Consider the following 13,420-nt stretch of genomic DNA (forward strand, 5'->3'; position numbering starts at 1 on the left):
TCCCGGATGTAGAAGTAGCTGGGCGGCCGCTCTTCTCGGTCGTGTACCCCCTAAAGAGCTTGGTGCAGGTGGGTTCCGGCGTCCTTCGCTGCGAGCGCTTCCGGCTGAGCCAAGGCTGGGGCCAGAGCGACAGCGGCGGGCGGGGCAGGCCGGCTGGGTGAGTGGTAGCCCAAGACCCTTCCCGGCTCTGTGACGGGGACCTTTCAAATCCCGAGGTCCCAGTGCGTGAGGGCCGACTCCAGGGTGTACGGCTTTTAAAGCAAAGGTCTATCCTAGCCTCCACGAAATACAGAAGGTCCGGCAGGAAGTTCTTTCTCGAATTTGCTGAATGACCTCTGTGTGTCCGACTGGGATGGTTGTTTTCTTGATCCTGCGCTACAGTTTTGCTGTTTCAGTTAATTAGGATGATATAGCACTTTAAAGGATAGTAAGTTCAACTAATGAACAAAAAAGATTTGAGTTTGGGCTAAAACTTGGTTTGGGCTAAAACTGTAGAGATCATGCCCTTTTGTATGGTGCAGGCTATTGTCATTAGACCGATAACTTATTCAGATACCTTTGGGAACCTGGTAACTGCTATGGATGGATTCTGTCCCTATAAATTTGCGTAAGTTGCAAATATAATCATGCAAAAATAGTACATACCTTAGAGTGTATGAACGCCCAAGTTAAGACTGGCTTAGAGAAGGACGACCAGAAGCAGAGACTTTGACACTAGACTTTTGTAGGAGGTCTGGCTCCACGCTGTTAGCCTGGGACCTAATACTCTACTGTTTTGAAACTCAGATTAGGTAAACTCATAACTGGTATTAACTTGTAAGGCTGTGACAGTTAAAGAAGGTGCATAAGACATTTAACATTCTGAGTTAGTGGTGACATGCAGATATCAATTATTAAGACTACACTTTAAAATGTGAAGGTTTAATGCCGCATTATGTCACCAGACACAATTTATCTAGGCTTTCAGTAAGCCAAGTTGTTTTTGATTGTATCTGATGCCAGCTTCCATATACTTACAGTTCTCTCTTCTAGGAATTTAGCTGTGTTGTCCTGACCCTCAGAACAAACTCATCTAATGCAGGCACAGCCTGTACTGAAGGCTTTGTAAACAAGGAAAGTTCTGTAGGGTATCAGCATGGCATTTCCAGAGAGTTCTTAATCTACAGCTTTATCAAGAACCAGAACCCCATGGACGTCCCTGAGGGAGATTGAGCCAACCTGGATTTGAGGAAAGAATGAGATAATGTGTGCTCAACGTGTAACGGACACCCCAGAAGTCAAGTGGCAGAAGGTTTTATATGAGCGGCAGCCGTTCCCTGATAACTATGTTGACCAGAGGTTCCTGGAAGAACTCCGGAAAAACATCTATGCCCGGAAGTACCAGTACTGGGCTGTGGTATTTGAGTCCAGTGTGGTGATACAGCAGCTGTGCAGTGTCTGTGTTTTTGTAGTGATCTGGTGGTACATGGATGAGGGTCTTCTGGCTCCCCAGTGGCTTTTTGGGACCGGACTGGCATCTTCCTTGGTTGGGTATGTTTTATTCGATCTTATCGATGGAGGTGATGGAAGGAAGAAGAGTGGGCGGACCCGGTGGGCCGACCTGAAGAGTACTCTGGTCTTCATCACTTTCACTTATGGTTTTTCACCTGTGCTAAAGACCCTGACGGAGTCTGTCAGTACGGACACTATCTACGCCATGGCAGTCTTTATGCTGTTAGGCCATCTCATCTTCTTTGATTACGGTGCCAATGCTGCTATTGTATCCAGCACCTTGTCCTTGAACATGGCCATCTTTGCTTCTGTTTGCCTGGCCTCACGCCTCCCCCGGTCACTCCATGCCTTCATTATGGTGACGTTTGCTATCCAGATCTTTGCACTGTGGCCCATGTTACAGAAGAAACTGAAGGCGTATACCCCGCGAAGCTATGTAGGGGTCACTTTGCTTTTTGCCTTCTCTGCCTTTGGAGGTCTTCTGTCCATTAGTGCTGTGGGAGCCATACTCTTTGCTCTCCTGCTGTTTTCCATCTCCTGTCTCTGCCCTTACTACCTCATTCACCTGCAGCTTTTTAAGGAAAATATTCACGGGCCTTGGGATGAAGCTGAAATCAAGGAAGACTTGTCTAGGTTCCTTAGCTAATCTAGGGACCTTCATTTCATTATTAAGACCAGCAGAAAGACTTTGAGCCTAACCAGTGTAACGTTTAAAGGCAGGGTCCACTCTTGAAGCAGCCGATTGATCTTGGTGGTAGAGCTGAGATGAGAAGAAAGCATTAAACCACGCAAGGGCTTAGGGGAGGGTGCTTGTCCTTCAGTTATTTTGTGACTGAAAAAGCTTTCTGGTGCTGTTATGAATTATTGTCCTTTATTCCCTGTAACAAATGATGTAATGTGGGTTCTGCTTATTAAAAGAGTAATATCCATTGCATTGTCTAGTAAATAAAAAAAAAAAAAACAAAGGAAACCCTTATTTATGTGTGTATGAGAGAGGGGGTTTGTCTATTTCCAGTATGTATGTCCCACGCATCAAATTCAGGCCCTGGCAACAGGCCTTGACCAGCTGAGCCATCACACTGGCCCTGTCTCATTTTTATGAGAGCATAAGACAAAAGTAGTTTGAAGGTGTGTGTGTGTGTGTGTGTGTGTAAGTGTAATCAGTTGTTTAGCCTTTTCTGTGTGTACTAAGGGACACCTTTATATGTCTAGAGCCCAAATTTGAGAATCCCTGATGGTGGCATCCAGTTTGTTGTCCAATACCACAGAAGTGGTCACTCAAGGAGAGTTACATGCCATAGAAACAAAACGTTAGCGATATGAAAGAAGCTGGAGGGTGAGTTCATCTCAGGCAGTTAGGAAACCAGAGGTGACATTTAATTTACTCGTGGAGGATAGCAGGTGAAAGCCTTTGAGAAACAGATAGGTAATACTAGCAAGAATGGAAAACTATGGAACAAGCAAGTGTGCCCAGTGAGGGCAGCTGTTACCGCTTCAAAAGTGATTGTTTCTACTCAGTTTGGGAGTCATACCTGTGGCATTTCAGAAAAAGTAGACATTGCAGTAACTGTGAATCTGATTCATAATATGAATATACTCTGTAAACTGTCTCAAATCTAATCCAGGGTACAAAAACATTTGCAGGCAAGATACATATGATACAGTCAAAGCACAAAAATGGGGACGTGATGGGATTTAGTCACAGAGATCTGGGGGAGGAACGAAAGAGTGGGAGCTTGAGTCACGGTTCAGCTCGCTGTTGATCCAGTAATTGGGCCCTGTTGCTGGTGATGAGCAATCCATCTTGTCTAAAGATGGGACAAATTGTGAAGTCTGGAATTATCTAACTGTTCAGTTCTCAGTTTTCACCTTTAATATTGAAGACTTGTTGCAATAGATAAGCTGTGTGAAGGGTCTTGAAGAGAGCCCAGCCTGAAGCCCGATGCTAGTGCTGAGCACCTCAAATGCAAAATTCTGAAATCTGAAATGCTCCAGGATCCGCTCTGAAAGGCTTTGAGCACCATTGCTATGCCCTGTGAAAATTCCACATTCTATTCCATGAAATCTGTGCAAAACTATTTAAGAAGTATAAAACTGTCTTAATATGGTATATAAGGTGTATATGAAGTAATTAAGTCTTGTTTTTAAATGGGTCCTAGTTTCAAGCTATCTATGTAAAATTTTCAAAATCTGAGGGAAAAAATTAAAAATGTTTTTGGTATTGAATAAGGGACATTGGAGGTGTCATAACAGTTGGAATGTAGGTTAAATTTGAAGAGGGCAAAGGCACAAAATGAATGAGATACTTTCTCCAGTGGCCGCTTCCATCTGTGAAAGTGGTACTTGCCCTCTGCTTGTTGTAAGTAGTTTCAAATTAGAACTAACAAGCGGGTAGTAGTATAGCATATTACTATACCGTGAAGTAATCCCTTTTTATTTTTCTGGCTTCTCATAAACGCCTTGACGAGGAATTTGAACTAATGCCATTTTTTATGTTTACTGTTATTGGTGAAGATTGTTTCATGATAAAAAAAAAGTGGGTTATTATCCCCCAAGATCACTTACCCTGCTTCCTCAAACCCAAGGGCGCTTGGTTTGGGGGGAAAAAGACAAAGAACTGCCCCATGGAGCCCAGAGCACCCAGGCATTGCCTGTGATGGATTGTACACATTGTGTCTCCAAATTGGCCCGAATTATTCATCATTCACATCAACGGATGGCAGGTGGATGTAACAAGGTATTGTAAAAAAGCTGTGGGGTTTGTTTTTACCTTTTCATGGTTTAATACATTGCCTTATCTGAATGGGTTTCCAGTTGTCGACTTTAGGAAACTCATTGCCAGCGAGCAGAATATTCCAAAAGGTTGAGCCACTCAAGGTAAGAGCAGTGGGGCGCATGACTATGACTGCTGTCATCTCCAGCTCTTTTCTAGCACTTTTGTCTGGAGTCACCCAGTATTCAATCGTATTTGGGGTTCTAGAAGGTCAGTGTGGAAGTGGTGGGGGATGGGGAGTTGTAAGATGCTCTTGAGTTTGAGGGGGAAGGTACAGCAGTGTGTTTGGATACTAAGGGGGCTGAAGGAGAGAAAGTACCACAAGCAGGATGCAGAGTGGATCCATTGTGCGGTCTACAGGGACCTAAAGCATCCTGGTGATGAACAGAAGCTCGGGGTAAGGGGATTATAGGTCTCAGAGAGCTGAGTGCTTTGTAGTACAGGATCCTGCCCTCAATGGCAATCTCAGGGACTTTAAAAAGATAAGCTAAGACACTGTATGTTAGTATTACAGAGCCTGATATACAAGTGAAGTCTAAAGACTGGCAGCAGTCTTGAGGCTGAGCATGGAGAGTGCCTGTGGCAATTCTGGAGAAAAGTGAGGGTCTGGATGGAGAGTCTGGCAGTGGGCAGGGGAACAAATGGGTTTGATAGTGATTTCCAGGGAATTTGCTAACCCCATGTAGAATAGTGGTTCTCAACCTGTGGGCCACGACCCCTTGGGTGCCGAATGACCTTTTCACAGGGGTCACACATCAGGAATGCTGCATATCAGATATTTACATTCCCATTCACAAACAGTAGCAAACGTTACAGTAATGAAGTAGTGACACAAATTTATGGTTGGGGGCTCACCACAAACAGAGGAGGAAGTATATTAAAGGGTGGCAGCGTCGGGAGGGCCGAGGACCATTGATGTAGAGAGAAGGAAGAGGAAGTAGGAAAACCGGAGAGCTGCAGTTATTCTAGCATGAGTGGACTTGTGTGTTTATCAACTCCACATGAATTAACTAATGCGTGCAGGGCGTGGAACAGATAATCCTTACGGGATAGGTTAGCATTTGGGCAGAGGATGAGCCCCACACACTGTGCTTAGAGCCTGCTGCCTCGAAAGTCTAAGCAGAAGGGAGCAGGGTGTTGTATTTGCCATTATTTTTTGTTTTGTTTTTGTTTGTTTGTTTGTTTGTTTTTTACAGTTTAGTTGCCTCACAACTAGGCAATAGAGGAATTAAAAATAGGTGACAGAATGACAAATTGAATAACCCAAATGATAGAAATCAAAGGGACAGGAAGCAGCCTTCTAAAAATTGGAGTAGACACTGGAACTCAGCCCAGAAGGAACACTCAGGACATGTGACCATGACCTATACATTACTAAAGGTCTACATTGCTATAGAGTTCACTAGCAGGGGAATTAGCAAACCTTTCTCAAACTCTGAAAAAAAAGTCAGAGGCTAAAAGCAACTGTCCGCATGTTTGTTAGATTATGTCTTACAGAAGACAAAATGCCGAAGAACACCAGGCTAAGTCTGGACCACATGAAAATATAATTTTCCTGGAATTTTTGCATTTTCTCCAGGAAAAAAATCTCATAGGCCAGCAATGTAAATGGATTCTATAAAGGTGTAGGGAGAATGAAGCCAAAAGTCACGTTTTATTTTTCAATACTGAGAAATTCTGAGCCCTTGCCTGTTGCTACTTGGATGATAAGACTTGCCTATGCCTCATTGGCTTGTGACTGGTCAGAATTCACAAAGAGGAAAAGATTCATCTGACCTGCTCCAGCAATTGCTGAGACCACTGTTTGCCACTTCAATTCAGTTCTCTAGCCAGTCTCAACTTTAGAGCACACAGAAATGGTGTGGGCAGTATATTAACAACTCAGATTTCTAAAGTAAATATTGTTTTTAGGAGGAAACACCAGGGGAAAAAAGTTCAATAGTATTGTTAATTATGTCTCAACCTGTCAAATATTTGTTTACATAAAAAGCCACCGCCCTTCTGCCATTTCGCTTTTCTCCTTGAGCTCTGCTTGTCATTTGTTCTACATTACAGGGAAGGTTGGAGAGGGGTGATGTGAGAGCAAAGATAGGAGGAAGAGGAGGAGGAGGGAGAAGAGGAGGGAGGGGAGGAGGAAAAAGGTGGGAGGGAGGAGGGGGAGGAGGAAGAGAAGGGAGGGGAGGAGGAAGGGGAGGAGAAAGAAGAGGGAGGGAGGAGGGAGGAGAGGAGAGGAGGAGGAAAAAGGGGAGGGAGGGGAGGAGAAAGAGGGAGGAAAGAGGGAGGAGGAGGAAAAAGGGGGGAGGAGGAGGAGGAGGAGGAAGCAGTTTTGTCTATTTGCCCAGATAGAGTTGGTAGCTGGTATAGTTTGGATCTTATCTGCCAGTCAAAGACTCACATGCCTGATCTTTTTGGGCAGTGCTAGAACCTTTGGGGAACTAAAGGTGTAGAAGGAAGTGGAGTCTCTGAGAGTCTGCCTTTGAAGGCCTGCTGGGCCTGCTGCTCTTAGTTTCCCAGCGACTTGAAATGAGCAGTGTTGTTTCTCCATGGGCTCCCTGCCATGGTGTACTGCTTCACCCCAAAGAGCCAACCAGCCTCGGGCTGCACCCGAGTTCAGGGGAAGTCATTTCTCCTTCAGCCTGATCATCACAGGGAATTTTTTTCCCTTCCAGCCATGAAAAACTAAGGTGTCAGGTTTTGGCGTTGGGGTGGAGAGGATCAGGGAGGTGGCAGGGCTGCAGGGATGACAAAAGACTGCTAATCCTGGGCTGTTTTCCCAAGTAGAGAGCTATAAGACACAGGTGTGTCTGTAGCAGCATGAGGACTCCCTGCATGCAGAAAGTGTGCTTGTGTCTGCTACTTTGGATGAGTCCATAAGTACCGTGGACTTCTCAGAAAGCTTTTGGGCAGCTCTGGGTTTCAAAGTTCACGCTGAGAGTGCGTGAGGACTCACGTGAAGCCATCATTTACACCTTCCAAACCAAAGAAAGGCCCAAGGACAAGAAAAAGTAAACAGGTCAGCAGAGGGCATCAGTTACACAGTTATGAGTATTTCAAATCCTTCAAGTAGGCTTGGGACACAGTGCCCTCTTGTGGAAGTTACAGTTATTCCTTTTTGCAATAGCATTTGTGGGTTGAAATTCTTCCTGACTTGTGAATCAAGTACATCTGAGGTCTCCATAAATGCAGGAAGCAAATAGTAAACCAGGGCTTGATTGAGAACAATATCTACATCTTAGAGGCACACGGTGTGTTGTGTGTTCCAGTCACGATGCTTGCATCAGCAGGAGTATACATTATTTTATTCTCATAGCAGCCCTGTCAGGGAGGTTGTTTCCAGCTTACAGTTTAGGAGACAGAGGAGCAGAATGGAGGCAGGCAATTTTCTGAGGCAGGGTTGACAGGTTCGGCCAACGCTCTGCCTTTCTGACAGCTGAGTTGCTTCAAGGGCTAAAGACTGACTGGGAGACAGCTGCTCGGATGCTTCAAATCCTCATCATCTCTTGTATCCTACATTCCCTTCCCTCAACATCTAATGAGGTATCTAAGAGACTGGCGCAATCTCTACGTACTTTAAACCATTAGGTACTTTATATTTGCCTTAGGAGTTTATTCAGTCAACAAATGCTCTTTGTGCCCTTACTATATGGCAGGTATTGTTATATGTGCCTGGGGTATATCTATAAATGAAAGAGCTCGAAGATCCTCAACCTAGTACAGTTCAGCAGGAGGAGACAGACAATGGATATAAATAGAAGGCAGCACCAGTCGTGAAATGGTGAATGGCGGCATTTCAGGCGGCACAACCAGGGAGGAAAGAGGAAAACCAAGAGGGTTGCAAGCCTTAGGAATCAAGGGCAAAAGGTGGATGCAGTGGGGAAGGGTGACCAGCTGTGAACAGCCAGACTCTAAGGATGGAGGGCATACAATTGGACCTAAATAGGAGGAGGTCACATCCTTGAAAAGAGTAGAACTTTAGTATGATGGGTGGAGTAACAACTTGTGTGGGGTAGGCTTGGAAATTGGAGAGAAAGCTTATTGGAGGTTTTGCTTTGAAGGACAGCCAAGGACTGGTACAGAAAAGGAGGGCAAAGTTAAGAAAACAAAACAATGCTGCTTGGTGAGGCTCCTTGACCAGGAGGAGCTACTGGAGTAGGCAAGAGGAGATGGAATGTAACACCCAAATAGAAGGACAGACAGGGAGAGTTGAGCAATTTATCGTTAGCAAGTGGGAAGGTTGGGTACATGGACACAGCTGTTGGATACGGAAGCTAAGGTGAGGAAATTCTTTCTCAGCTGCTTCAGTTCTCTAGATCGAACAGAGGAAGGAGTCAGGTGAGGATTATGAGTGAGGGGGGGGATGAAGGAGTGGAGCACACAGAAACAGCTGAGGGTATTGGGAGGACAGATTACATCAGTTATCCTGGTACCCCGTAGTGCTCCTGGAGTGGTCTGAGAGAGCTTGGCCCCCATAGGCTCATATGCTTGAATGCTTTGTCCCTTTTGGTGGACGGTTTTGGAAGGATTAGGAGGAGTGCCCTTGTTGGAGGAGGTGTGTCACTGGGGGTGGGGTTTCTAAAGTTCTCTTCATGCTCACCCAATCAGTCTTCCTCTCCTCTCCTGCTTCCTGCTTCCTGCTTCCAGAGCCCGCCCTGCCAGCTTGCCACCATGTTTTTCCCTGTGGTGATCCTGGACGAACCCTCTGAGACTGTAAGCAAGGTCCCAGTTTGATACTTTCTTTCATAAACTGCTCTGTTCATGATGTTTAGTCTCAGCAATAGAACAATAAGTTCTTTAAGTACGGTGGTGAGGAATTGAAAATAAAGCCCGCTTCCACACTATGCACCCGTTTATATATTTTTCAGGTCATGTTCAGTTGCATGGTGCAAACTAGGGTAGGATAAGAGTTGGTTTAATCCAGAGTGGTAGATTGGTCAAATGAATCTCAGGGTAGGATGAGGGACAGAGGCTACAGGGTGGTAGAGAAAGTCGGTAGATTGAGATCCAAGAAGTTACCCTAGAAATAGGGATGAGAAGCATAAGCCCATCAGCAGACAAAGTTAACATTAGGGGCGAGTAGCTGAGGTAGGGGAAGGTCAGGGTTGATGGAAGAGCGAAGCTCAATAAAATGAGAGGCAGGAGAGGGTGGATTACCTACACATGTATGTCAAGGCCTCAGAATTAAGACAGAAACGGCACTAAAGTGGCCAGCCGTGAACCAGGGGCTGAAATTACTATGAAATAAGGACACTGGGCTGGAGAGATCCACAGTTACAATGTGTACATTGGGATGTGCTAAAGTCTGAAGTCCTGAGGTTTCCAAGCTAGGAAGAGGAAGGAAGCCTGCCCTGCTCAACTGTAGGAGGGGCGCAGGTGGCATGCTGCTGATTTGGGGGAGACAGGCTGCCGGGATGTGGTGCTCCTAGAGAAAACCCATGTAAAGTAAGCTCGTAGGGTCCATGTCCTGGAGAACATTGCTGCATAGACTCTGAGTTGCATCGCCTGGGCAGTGAGTTAGGTGTTTGGGCACAGCGCGTTGATCTTCAAAGTTTGGGACGAAGAATCTACGGAAGCCTGTGGAGGTTACAGTGAGGAGTGACCTAGGTGTCTAGGAGCTCTGAGATAGCTGATAGAAATGGGAATAAAAGGTAAATGATATCAGTAAGCTTAAGTAGATAGTGTGCTAAGAGTGTTGGGGAGCGGGTAGGGCTGGATTCTGGCGCCTTCTCTGAAGCAGGTCCAGTCTCGGGAGATGCTATGCTGCTTCACTAACAGGACCCATGGGCTCATTTTCTGGGTGGGTGACATGCATTTTTGACTAGAGCCCTTTGGGGAATAATCACCAAGTCTTCCTAAGAACTGTGAAAAATTCAGCAGCAGTGTTTTTGAACATTGTAGAAGCCTTGATTCTGGAAAGGGACCAGGGATTAGCTGAAAGGCAAGGTTTGATGAGGAGCTTTGAACCACGGGCCCGAGGAAACACATTCCTTCTACCACAGGGAGGGCGCAGGCAAGCTGGGCTGCAGGGAGTGGCACATTGGAACCCGCAGAAGAAGGTCTGCTGGGATATGTTTAGGCCAGGCCAGGGTTTTTGGCTCCTTTTTCAGTCCTCAAATCCCAGGTGTCATCCGTGTTGGTTTCCTTCGGGAAACGGCAGCAGTTACCAATCAAATGAGAGCTCCTCTTTCCTCCCACGTGCATTTGTGTGTGAAAAGAGGATTGCGGAAAGTTAAAGCCACAGAAGCAGCGGTTTCCCAACTGCCTAGCATGTGCACAGCCCCCTTCCCAGGCCTGGCTCCGCTCTTTCTTCCCCCCATGGAGAGGTAAGAAAGGACGGGCCTTAGAAAAGCAGTGGGCACCTTGCTTCATGGAGCATCCAGGAGCAGCCTGGGGTTTTCTGCCCCGAGGTTTTCTTTGCCCATACTAGTCCTGATTTCCCCAGGGCTGAAAAAGACACGGTCTCTTGGGGCCACTTAAAAGCTGTTTCTGTTTTCCCAAGCTTGCTGGCTAGCTGCTCGCCACCCTGGGATGGCCTGTGGCCTCGTGCTGAGCCCAAGTTACATTTGGACTCTGGTGAGTGAGAACTCTGTGGGCCTCCCACTCTTTTTAAAATTACCAAATAAACAGATCCTTGAGGCTTCAGGCAGCCTTTGTGTACATAGCTGAAAATACTCTTTTTATGTTTAAAAGAGAAAAAAGGCAGACCGAAGAAACTGTCTTTTGGCTCGAACTTGCTCTCTCTTGCTTTCCACAGTGTTCACGCAGGAGAAAATACTGAGCCCTAGAGCATGAAAGATTAGCTTTCAGCAGTGTACAGCAGTTCAAAATGGTACTTTTAAAAAAACGTGCCGGGGCAGACCCTCCTCGGCGTCTTCTTGGTGACTGTCTTTCACATTTCAAAGGCTCAATGATGACTTCCTTGCATTTGTTCATGGCTGACAGGCATGAGTTTCATTGAAGTTGCTATTGGAGTCTGAAAACTCGATCTGTTTTAAAGTACCCTGAAACCTGATTAAAAACAGTATGGAAGTGGCAGTGCGTGGTTTTACCCCACCAGTAGCCGGCCACCTGTTGATGGCCTTAGCTTTTGTTTGATCTTAAGGTATCGATGATATTGAAATGTAACAGAGGCTTCCAGTGTTAGGCTACAGCATCTGTGAGAACAGCAGGTGTATCGGATGGTGTGAAGGCAGCTGGTTGTGCCCTTCCAGTGCTGCGTGCATTTCATGGGGCAATGGTCTAAGTTCACGGTGGTTTCCCCACACAGAGACTCCAGTTAAAATACAGGGAGTGCAGAATTGGTTTGCTTTTCAGTCATCTGTGTGTGTGTGTGCTGCATGTGTATGAAGCCAAGGCTCAATGTTGGCTGTCTTTTTCTCTTCTCACACATTTTTATTTTTTTATTTTTGGTTTTAGTTTTCTGTAGACCAGGCTGGCCTGGAACTCAGAGATTCTCCTCCTTTAATCCCAGTGCTTCCTGAGCACTGGGATTAAAGGTATGTGCTACCACCACTTTTTGGCTCTCACCTTCTTTTAAAGCAGGGTTCTCACCGATCTAGAGATTATACTCGTTGGCTGGCCTGGCTGGCCTGCAAGCCCCAGAGGTATTGCTGTTGCTGCTTCCTTCATGCTGGGATTCTGGATTTTTTTTTTTTTTTTTGACCTGGGTTGTGAGGACTGGAAGTATGGTGGTCATGTTTACACAGCGTCTCTCCTGCCCTCTGTGTTTCAGCAATCTTAACTCCCTGTGTGGTTCATCTAAAAACTGGATTTATAGTTGGGCAAGCATCCATCCTTATTTCTATCATCATTATTTGTTGAGTTATAAGATACATATTGGCAAGGAAAATATTATCTTCAAGCCATGAAAAGAAGGGGCCTTGGGGTCTATCACACTCATTAAAATGTCCTAGTCGGTACACACATAGCAGTGTTTCCCTCCTAGTCTTTGTTATGGTTTGAACAAGAAGTGTCCCTGCAGGCCCATGTGGGGATCCCATGCCTGGATGTCAGCTGGGATCTGAAGAAGTAATTGGACCTTGAGATAATCCTTGATAGGTTCATAATTGATGGCCTTATTAGAAGGCGATGAAGAGTAGGAGGGAGGGAATCGTGGGACATGCCATGGAAAGACATATGCCGCTACCTGTCCCTTCTTGTTGCCTCCTGGCCTCCACATTGGAAGATGAAGGTTGGAATAAAGAATTAATGAGTTAGCTGAGGAAGTGTATCTTATGAAACACCTACATACTATTAACAGTATAGACACATTAACAAGCCTTAGCATAGTTTAATGCTATCCTGCCTCAACTCAGGCCCAGAGCAATGGGTTCACCCAAGCTTGGACTGAAATCCTTTTTGTGTTTGTGCATATGTTTCCGGAGGTTGACATAATTTATTTAGTGGTGAAACTCCAGAAGAACTATTGCTATTAGAAGTTCTAATTTTTCCTACCTTTAGCTCTCTTTTTTCCATCTCTCTGATGTTCTCAGTTTTTTGAGCTGGGAACTGGAGAACACAGATACCTCTCTGTGCTGTCAAGGGGAGACTGCTATAGTACCTCTTGGTTAGGCACCAAAGCAGGTGGGAGACCCCTCCATACTTTCAACACCAGGATGCCTGTCTCCAGCACTTGAATGACTTAGAATCTTGCAGCATGTATTAGGAATGAGACCTTTGGGTTTTGATTGGCTGGAATGCATCCCATTGTTCCTTTGTCCGAAGTCACAATTGCTACCTTCTAGAACATTAGGTCAAGGTTGGAGCAAATGGATTAATGCTGGTCAAGATCTCAGCTAGCTGCATCAGCACTTGAATCATTAATACTTTTTCCCTAGGAAGATGACCAAACCTTTTCTCTTATCATAACAATATGTGATAACTGCTTATTTGGTTATTTTGCAAGCTGCTTCTTATTCTATTGCTTCTAGGGTGCTCCTGCTGACTAAGATACTATTATAAGTCCCAGAGACATCTAATACATAGTGAGATGACTATGCAAGGAATATTGTGGTTTTTAAAAGAATTACTGACCCCTCTTGACCATCCTGAGTTATAGTTGATCTTGAAGACTGTCCTTTTGTCCAACCTGGATTATAGTCGATCTTGAAGACTGTAATACCTTTCCTCCTCTGTCATACATGGAGGATGAAGGGAGAT

General features: G+C 45.4%; 2 protein-coding genes across 5 annotated transcripts in view; one reads left to right on the forward strand and one right to left on the reverse strand.

Moving 5' to 3' along the window:
- The window catches only part of CUNH1orf105 (chromosome unknown C1orf105 homolog), an 89,726-nt gene extending 76,850 nt beyond the window's left edge, over positions 1 to 12,876 (reverse strand). Inside the window, exon 1 of the mRNA XM_021158850.2 lies at positions 12,716 to 12,876. Coding sequence (XP_021014509.2) covers positions 12,716 to 12,736 — 21 coding nt within the window. The 5' untranslated portion in view covers positions 12,737 to 12,876. The remainder of the gene's footprint in view (positions 1 to 12,715) is intronic.
- Positions 16 to 2,421, forward strand: Pigc (phosphatidylinositol glycan anchor biosynthesis class C). 4 transcript variants are annotated; one of them, XM_021158823.3, is made up of 2 exons: positions 16 to 157; positions 1,033 to 2,421. In XM_021158823.3, the coding sequence occupies exon 2, from the start codon at positions 1,244 to 1,246 to the stop codon at positions 2,135 to 2,137; it is 894 nt and encodes a 297-aa protein (XP_021014482.1). In that variant the 5' UTR covers positions 16 to 157; positions 1,033 to 1,243; the 3' UTR covers positions 2,138 to 2,421. The 4 variants fall into 4 exon arrangements, with proteins under 4 accessions (XP_021014482.1, XP_021014491.1, XP_029337591.1 ...); XM_021158832.3 differs by having other exon boundaries at positions 49 to 68; XM_029481731.2 differs by having other exon boundaries at positions 66 to 157; positions 1,020 to 2,421.
- Positions 12,877 to 13,420: the final 544 nt, after the last annotated feature.

Source organism: Mus caroli, unplaced genomic scaffold (genome assembly GCF_978045245.1).
Source record: "Mus caroli unplaced genomic scaffold, Mus_caroli_1 scaffold_1, whole genome shotgun sequence".
In the NCBI taxonomy this organism is placed as follows: domain Eukaryota; kingdom Metazoa; phylum Chordata; class Mammalia; order Rodentia; family Muridae; genus Mus; species Mus caroli.

Excerpts from the sequence above, each read along its gene's own strand:
- Pigc (XM_021158823.3), top strand. The coding sequence starts at position 1,244 with ATGTGTGCTCAACGTGTAACGGACACCCCAGAAGTCAAGTGGCAGAAG.